The sequence below is a fragment of the Manihot esculenta genome, chromosome 17 (assembly GCF_001659605.2).
Source record: "Manihot esculenta cultivar AM560-2 chromosome 17, M.esculenta_v8, whole genome shotgun sequence".
Lineage (NCBI taxonomy): Eukaryota > Viridiplantae > Streptophyta > Magnoliopsida > Malpighiales > Euphorbiaceae > Manihot > Manihot esculenta.
In genome coordinates, this window is record NC_035177.2 from 12,017,855 (window position 1) to 12,027,165 (window position 9,311).

A 9,311-nucleotide genomic window follows, 5' to 3' on the forward strand; every position below is an offset into this window, starting at 1 on the left:
AAATATTTAAATTTTATACTCATTATATATATATAAAATTTAATTTTATAATATATAAAATCATTTTCGAGTAAGACCGAACATATTCTAGTCAAGCCTTTCACATTCAAGGTAAGATATGATAATAAAAGAAAACAGTATATGGAGGAAAAAGCTTGCGTCTGTTTGAATTTGGCAGATAGCTACATGCAATACCCTTTGCGTCCTTGTTAGGCCACATGCTGGACTACCATTTTATACTTTTCTTTTCTTATACATTACCATTTTCTTTCCTTTTTTTAAATATTAGTCATGTATTATAGAAAAAGTTACTAATTAATTTCTTAATTTTAAAAAATATATTAAATTATTTTAAAAAATTTATTAATATAAAAAATTTAAAATATTAATTAATAGACTTTTTTATAAAATTAAAAGATTAATTAGTAAATTTTTTTATATTATAAAATTAAATAATAAATTATTTTATAAAATAATTAATGAAAAATTTAATTAATAAAATTTTCAATATTTTTATATCTTTTTTAATATGTTTTTTAAAAATAAAATGATTAATTAGTGAATTTTTATATATAATTAAAATAATAAATTTTTAAAAAATATAATTTCAATTAATATTATTAAATTAATTATTTTCCCCTTTCAGTTGAAACTATTTGTATAAAAAAAGATTTAGATATAATAATTTCTATGATTACTAATTATGTGGTAACAAGTGTCGCACTCAATTTCAATAGAAAAATCAGATTCCAGTTTCTCTCTCTTCTTCTTCTTTTTTTCTTTTATTTATTTATTTTTTTTATGACGAGAGGAGAAGTCCAGCTAGGTGGGCATCTTCTCAGTATAAAAGACTAACAAACATAGAGAAATCTTCAACACTCAAAACACAACACAATACTCATATTCTTCTTCATCTACTCACTAGCTTGAAGAAGAAATCCATGGAGAACAGAAACGATCATGCTGTTCATGATGTTGAGCAAACGAGTAATGGAAATGAAGATGAACCAGTCATTAACTACAGAGGAATCAAAGCCATGCCCTTTATCATTGGTCACTCTTCTTCTTCTTCTTCTTCTTCTTGTTTTAGTTCTTGTTCTGGTTTTTCTCATCTGGGTATTGATTAGAATCAGTAATTTTGATGTAAAATTTGCAGGAAATGAGACATTTGAGAAGCTTGGAACAGTTGGGTCATCAACGAACTTGGTGGTTTATCTGAACACAGTGTTTAATCTGAAGAGTGTGACAGCAACTACTCTTGTTAATATCTTCAATGGCACCACCAACTTGGCTCCTTTGCTTGGAGCTTTCCTCTGTGATACTTACTTTGGACGTTACAAGACTCTTGGTTTTGCTTCTATTGCCTCCTTTTTGGTAATTTTTTTTTTCTTTTCTTCAATTTTTACCTTTCTCTTACACACCTTAGCTTAATTTCCTCTTCCTTAATTGCTTCATTTCCTTTCTGCTTCCTATGCAAAATGGCTAAATTTAGCTTCTATCTATGCGGAAACTAAAAATATTAAATCTCATCTTTTCATCATAAAAACTAAAAATATTATTTACACTCTCAATTAAAGTATATATATATAAATAAAATAATGCATAAGTAATTCATTATTTATGTTTCTTATAGGTTTTTGGGTTTCCAATTCATTAGTCAACTAAGAAAATTTTATATTTGAATAGCGTGCAAAGGTTGATACTTTATTTTATTTTATTATTATGTATAATTTTTCCTCATTAATTTGATTATAATAATTTAGGTAGATAAAATAAAATAATTAACTTAAGTCAAAGTAACATGTCTTAGCCAGAATTCATGGCGGATGGTATGAGAGAATTATAAATTATATATGCACCAGAGTAGACATCTAAGCAATATAAATAAATAGAAAAAGGGAAGCATATGGTTCAGTTTCATAGTAATTGAATTGCCTTTGTTTTTTTTCTTTTTAATGAAAATTAGAGATTGAAATAGCATAACTGAGAATTTATATTTTTATTTAAATATATTTATTATTCGATTAAATTTGTGAGTTCATAATAATTGAATTATTAAAATTTAAATATTAAGTGGTATATGAGTTTCAGAAATTTAGTAATTTATTTTTATTAAAAGTAAATTTTTTTTAGAATATAAAATGAAAGATATGTAAAGGAGTGTAGATACTTGTATTTATTTTATGTACGTAGCTAGACTGAGGTGCAATTTATATATATTCACTATCAATAAAAAGTGAAAAAAAAAAATTTCTTATTGTTAAAAAATCAAAATAAGAGCAGCAGTCCGAATACAAAATAGTAAATTGCAATAATGGCTGGGACCACTCCAGTTTGGCGGGCGGGCGGGCGGGCGGCCGTCTACTAGATTTGTTTTTAAGAAGGGGAAGGAATTTTTCCGAACTGTGCTTTTGTGGGCGGGAAAAAGAATCCTGATCTTTTCTTTACTATGGTCTACGAGAAGCTTACAAAAAAATTCCTTTAACTGTATTTTTTTTATTCGACCTAAGAAAAAGTTTAAACTGTCAAAAAAAAATTTTTTTTTATTCGATTCACTTTAACTGCTATCTTAATTTGAAATTAAAACGGTTAATTGAATACCCATTTGGATTTTATGATAAAGATATTAAAATTAATAAAATTAAGGCAAAGTTTATTTATTTATTTATTTTCATATTGATTTTTTGGTGTATGAGCAGGGAATGTCAGCACTAGCATTGACAGCAGCAATACCCAGTCTGCATCCTCCAAAGTGTGTAGGAAAAGATAACAGCCAATGCGTAGGCCCATCAATTTGGCAACTTATCTTTCTTCTATGTGGATTTGGAATGATAGCTGTCGGAGCCGGCGGAATCCGGCCATGTAATCTTGCCTTCGGCGCAGAGCAATTCAATCCCAACACTGAATCAGGGAAAAGGGGCATGAGTAGCTTCTTCAATTGGTACTACTTCACCTACACCTTCGCCGTGATGGTTTCAGTCACCGGCATCGTCTATGTCCAATCGGACGTTAGCTGGGCTATTGGGTTGGCCATTCCTGCAATTCTCATGTTCTTCTCTTGCGCTGTCTTCTTCCTCGGAACTCGAATTTACGTTATTGTTAAACCTGAAGGCAGCCCCATGACTAGTGTGGCTCAAGTTCTTGTTGTTGCTGTTAAGAAACGAGGGCTAAAGCTTCCTCAGAATCCTGATTTTTCTCTTTTCAACTATATTCCTCCCAAATCTATCAATTCCAATCTCCCCCACACGAATCAGTTCAGGTTAGATTGCAAAATTCTCTGCAATTTCAGCAGTGGTAATTCACTTCTGTTCAAAAGAGTTTTTGCTTACTGATATGGCAATGGTGTTTCTGCAGGTTCCTTGACAAGGCTGCCATTGTTACAGAGAAAGACGAAATAAACATGGATGGCACAGCAGCCAATCCTTGGAGACTATGCAGCATCCAGCAAATTGAAGAAGTGAAATGCATGATCAGAATAATTCCAATATGGGCATCAGCCATAATCTACCATGTCCCTTTAATCCAACAGCAAACTTATGCAGTTCTTCAAGCACTTCAGCTTGACAGACGTCTAGGTTCTGGAAATTTTGAAGTTCCTGCTGCTACATTTATCATCTTTACTATGCTTGCCCTCACTATTTGGATACCCATTTACGATCGAATCTTGGTTCCATTTCTTCAAAGACTTACTGGGAAAGAAGGTGGATTCACTCTTCTTCAGAGAATGGGGATTGGAATCTTACTCTCAGTTCTTTGCATGTTTGTTTCTGGGTTGGTTGAAGGACACAGAAGAGAGATCGCTCATACAAAGCCAACTCTAGGCATTTCACCTAAAGGTGGTGGTGTTTCATCAATGTCTTGGATGTGGCTAGTGCCTCAACTGGCTCTTGCTGGACTTTCTGAAGGATTCAACTACGTTTCCCAGATTGAATTTTACTACAAACAATTCCCAGAAAATATGAGGAGTATTGCAGGATCTTCCTTCTTTGCTGGTCTAGCACTGGCAAATTTTCTCAGTGGTTTTCTTGTTTCGACAGTCCACAAAGTTACTGCATCAACTAAATCTGGAGATTGGTTGTCTGAGGATCTTAACAAGGCGAAATTGGATCATTTCTACTATGTGATTGGTGTTCTGGGGATACTCAACTTGGCATATTTCATGCTGTGTGCTAAGTGGTACAGATACAAAGTTCGTGAAGATGATAACTCAGTGGAGATGTCCAAGAAAACAAAGGATTCTGTGAAGCACCATGTGTGAATGGTACTTGAAATCTGCATTATCATAAAGGAAAATTTGGTTGAAAAAAAGAAACCAATATCAAGCATATTAATTTGTATTTTCAAGTTTCTTCTTCTAATTGATCATCAGATAGTATCTCAGTTTAGAGAGAAGGCAATCAAGATTTCATTCCTTCTCAGTATCAATGCAGCTAAAATTATCACTTCTTTGACTTAGTTTGTTTTAGAGACATTCCCATTCATAAAAATAAGTTTCTGGCTTAATAGTATACAAGTGTCTTACATTTTCCATAATACTATAGATAATCGATATGCCATTCTTATTTATATCTCATCCATCTAAATCTAAGATATAAATAAGTAGATTTTCTGCACTCCAAGGCTTAGCCTGGTGGAAAGTGCATCCTAGCAGATCTAAGGTTCGACTCCCCCACCCCTATTTCAAAAAAAAAATAATAATAATAAGTAGATTTTCTAAGTTAGATGGGATCCATATATTTATATTTTAAATCTAGGACTGGATTTCAATAAGATTTGCCATTATCAATGGATGGTAGCATAGTGTTATTTCTAAAACTATAAAATCTTGAATTCAAGTGTTAATTAGAGTTAAGTGTATAAAAAAAATGTATTTAATTAGAAACTTTCAATTCAATATTATGAATTAAACTCAAATAGAAATTGATTATCAAACCTAATTAAAATAAAATCAAGAAAAATTTACAATTAATCCTTATAATAATAAAAAATTTATTAGTTGGTGCATTAGTTTTGAAAAATATATTAATATGTCCTTGAGATTTTAAAAGGTTTACTATTTAGTCTTTCTATTAATTTTTATTATTAAATATTTTACTATTTAGTCTATGCAATATAAAAAAATCCATTAGTTGGTCTTCATTCTTATAAAAATATCTACTAACTAGTCTCTCTATATTGATGATATTTTAGATTTTTTTATAACACTTAAAAGATAAAATTAATAGAGATACTAATTAGTAGAATTTTTAAAATTTCAAAAATGTTTTAATATATTTTTAAAATCAATAAATTAATTAGTTAATTTTTTTATACTACAAAAACTAAATAGTAATATTTTTTAAAATCAAATTGAGTTGAAACTAGAATAAAAATAAAAACAAAAATTGAGGCTAAAAGAAACCCTTAAATTCAATTATCCATACAAGCAAAGGGAGTTTAATAATTTTTAATAAATTAAAGGCTCTAAAATATAGTAGATGGTATTTAAGTTATTTCTACTAAATATCATAGTTAGAAGTAAGCAAAGAAAAAGATATGCATCATATTTTTTTTGAAATTAGTAACTTCAGTTTCAATTATCATTATTTAATTTTTAAAAATTTATATATGACAAAATTTAGTATTTTTTTTATATCTAATATATCAAATAAAGAATCAAATTGATATTATTGATTAATAAAATTATCCAATATGAATAGGGATTTTAGCTTATTATAAGATTGATCATGGATTCCTCATCAATCATTAGACAGTGAGACTCTTGAAACCAAAATCAGCTTTCAAATTTTAATTATAATTAGTCAAATATATTCTTATATTCGTATACTATTTTATATTAGCTTATTAAATACTTGAATGAGATTATAACTTAATGAATACTGCGATATATAAAAAATTAACAATTAAATACAAATTAATTATATTATTAATAATTTATAAAAAATAAAAAATAATTCGATTTATTACTAATAATAATTGAAAATTTTTTAATTAAACTCTCAATTTCATAAAATAATAAAAATATAATTGTCTAATTTTATTAATTTATAAAAATTTAATATATAATTAATAAAATGTAGAGTATAATTAATAATATACGTAATTAATTTTTATTTTTTGATAAATTATTGCTAATACAATTAATTTATATTTAATTGTTATAAATTCAGATATTAAATAATTTATAACTTCAATTCAAATGTTCAATAAATTAATTCTAATTAATGTAAAGATGTATATATTTAGTCTAATAACCGTTGTATTTCTCCATCCCATTACGAGACCGGGCCGATAGTAGCAGCCGACAATCAGGAGGCTTCTAAGCCCCCGAATAAGCCAGACCTAGCCTGTTCATCCTCCTGATCGGACTCCTATTTAAGTCACTCAATCAGATCGGCCCGGCCCATTTCAGCGTTAAAGCCAACTCTTTCTTAGGTTCCGGTCCTTTTCCCTCAAACCCGGTCACAAGAAGAAAAGACTGCGGGTCCAGTCATTTCGCAGCCCTGTCCACTCGCACGCCGAAGGGAATTAATTGCTTGCCTGACACAGGGAGGATCCTGGGGTTATCCGTATGTACGGACCTGCACCAAGGGGTAGGTGGTCCTATAGCGGAAAGGCCATCTCGCGTGAGAGAGAAGAAAGAGGATAAAAGGGAGGAAACACTCTCCTCTATGGCGAAGTTTTTTGCTAAGTTCACATAACCCTTGTAAAACCCTATTTTTTGGATCTCAGATCGTCAATTGGCGCCGTTTGTGGGGATGAAGGAGATCTTTTCATCGCCGGAGTTCCACTCTTACAATACCCACTGAGATCCACGATGGCTAACCACAACGAAAACAATCTTGTCAACACCCCCTAATGACCTGAGCTCCGCTCAGGAGGGACAACAGTTCCCTTTTTTCAGTCCCACAACCCCAAACAACCAAACACCAATTCCTTTCAACCCCTTACTAAGCTTGGCAGGTAACGTGCCTAGAGCTGCTCTATCCAACCAGAACCTTCAAACCATGGCCCTCCAACTACAAAATACCGCTCACTGGTTGGGGCAAATGATGCAACAAAGGGGCCTTAACACCCGGTGAATGTGTTGCCAGTGGTAGAAGAGCCCATAATCAATGAACCTTGCCAACCTACCCTCAATCCTCCCCTAACAACCAGCCGAGAAATAGGAGAGAGAAGCAGGAGAGCTGGTGGAGAAGTAGAGCCAGAAGCAAGGGTTCACGGAAGGAGGGTGAGGGAGTTGATTGAGAATGACGAGGCCGACAGTTATTCTGTCAGAACAACCAAGTGGACGGGAAGCGAAGCAGAGGAACAGGAGTACCACCGGGAGAAGAAACCCAGGCAGGAGGAGGAGAGTGTTGACCAAAAGCTGCAAAAGATGAAAGAGCAGCTCTTGGCCGAGTTGGGAACGAAGGATCAGAATCAAATTCTCGTGCCCGCCTCTTCACCCTTTTCGAAGTGGGTGCAGCAGGAGATCATCCCCAAGAAGTTTATGATGCCTCCTATGGCAGCATATGATGGGGCTGGCAACCCGAGGGAGTACGTGGCCCATTTCAACACAGAGGCCCTACAGATCCCCGAGCCGGAAGAGAGTCGGGCGGTAGAGGCCATGCAGAAAGGGACGACCTCGCCCGAGTTCTTTGGCTCGTTGAGCAAGAAACCCCCGACCTCACTGGCAGAGCTCATAAAGAGGGCCCGTTCAGAATAGCAGAAGTGGTCAAGCCAGGAGTATATCGAATCGAGGATATGCAGGGAAACCCTGAGCCTCACGCCTGGAATATCCAACACCTTAAGAGGTACTTCTCTTAAAATATTTGTAAAGAAAATTCTTGTACTCTGAAAACATGAATAAACGACACCATTTTTTTTTTTGAAAAGCAACGTTATCTCTATTACTGTGAGTATTAACTCTCTCTAAAAAAGAAAAGAACAGACCCCAGAAGACCTCAGTAAGGTAGGTGACTGGGCTCCCAAAGTACCCCTGCCACCACAAAACCGGCAGAGACGACGAAGCGACAGTAAAGCCACAGAGCCCGAATCTTACAAAAGACCTCAAGGAGGTACAAGACCAGAATCCCCAAGATCTCCTGGCATAAAACGGCAAGCGAAGATCTCAAAGATCTCCCGGAGCAAAAACGGCCGGTGAAGATCTCAAAGATCTCCCGGAGCAAAAACGGCCAGCGAAGATCTCAAAAATCTCCCGGAGCAAAAAACAGCCGGCGAAGATCTCAAAGATCTCCCGGAGCAAAAACGGCCGGCGAAGATCTCAAAGATCTCCCGGAACAAAAATGGCCGGCGAAGATCTTAAAGATCTCCCGGAACAAAAACGGCCGGCGAAGATCTCAAAGCTCTCCCGGAGCACAAAAGGCCGACGAAGATCTCAAAGCTCTCCCGGAGCAAAAAAGGCCGGCAAGAGCCCCAAGATCTCCCGGAGCAACAAAGATCGGGATCCCTAAAGATCTTCCGGTGTCACATTGTAACGTCCTCTGGGCCCACACCAGTGAATATTGTCCGCTTTGGGTCAAGGGATTGAAACCCTATCTTCCCTCACGGGTTTGTTTCTGGGTCAAGGGATTTACTACCCTGTCTTCCCAAAACGCGTCCACTGGGGTCTCTTGGGCATAGGCTTATAAGGCCCTCTCCCTTTCCACCTCTTTCCGATGTGGAATACTTTTAATCCACCTCATGGGGTTCCTTCCCCCCATAAGGCCTGAGCATCCTCGCTCAGCACACCGTACTCATGAGGCCCAGGCTCTGATACCAATTGTAACATCCTCTGGGCCCACACTAGTGAATATTGTCCGCTTTGGGTCAAGGGATTGAAACCCTGTCTTCCCTCACGGGTTTGTTTCTGGGTCAAGGGATTTACTAGCCTATGCCCAAGAGATCCCAGTGGACGCGTTTTGGGAAGACAGGGTAGTAAATCCCTTGACCCAAAAACAAACCCGTGAGGGAAGACAGGGTTTCAATCCCTTGACCCAAAGCGGACAATATTCACTGGTGTGGGCCCAGAGGACGTTACAATTGGTATCAGAGCCTGGGCCTCATGAGTACGGTGTGCTGAACGAGGATGCTCAGGCCTTATGGGGGGAAGGAACCCCATGAGGTGGATTAAAAGTATCCCACATCGGAAAGAGGTGGAAAGGGAGAGGGCCTTATAAGCCTATGCCCAAGAGACCCCAGTGGACGCGTTTTGGGAAGACAGGGTAGTAAATCCCTTGACCCAGAAACAAACCCGTGAGGAAAGACAGGGTTTCAATCCCTTGACCCAAAGCGGATAATATTCACTGGTGTGGGCCCAGAGGATGTTA

General features: G+C 35.6%; 1 protein-coding gene across 1 annotated transcript; it reads left to right on the forward strand.

Annotated features, from left to right (window-relative positions):
• Positions 1-855: 855 nt before the first annotated feature.
• LOC110605604 (protein NRT1/ PTR FAMILY 2.9) lies at positions 856-4,466 on the forward strand. Its single transcript, XM_043952249.1, has 4 exons — positions 856-1,053; positions 1,157-1,374; positions 2,700-3,259; positions 3,355-4,466. The coding sequence occupies exons 1-4, from the start codon at positions 942-944 to the stop codon at positions 4,256-4,258; spliced, it is 1,794 nt and encodes a 597-aa protein (XP_043808184.1). The 5' UTR covers positions 856-941; the 3' UTR covers positions 4,259-4,466.
• The last annotated feature ends 4,845 nt before the right edge of the window (positions 4,467-9,311 follow it).

Bases quoted from the DNA above. Each gene is read 5' to 3' on its own strand.
- LOC110605604 (XM_043952249.1), top strand. From the start codon at position 942: ATGGAGAACAGAAACGATCATGCTGTTCATGATGTTGAGCAAACGAGT. The intron at 1,054-1,156 runs GTCACTCTTCTT...TAAAATTTGCAG, and splicing joins AGCCATGCCCTTTATCATTG to GAAATGAGACATTTGAGAAG. The intron at 3,260-3,354 runs GTTAGATTGCAA...GTGTTTCTGCAG, and splicing joins CCCCACACGAATCAGTTCAG to GTTCCTTGACAAGGCTGCCA.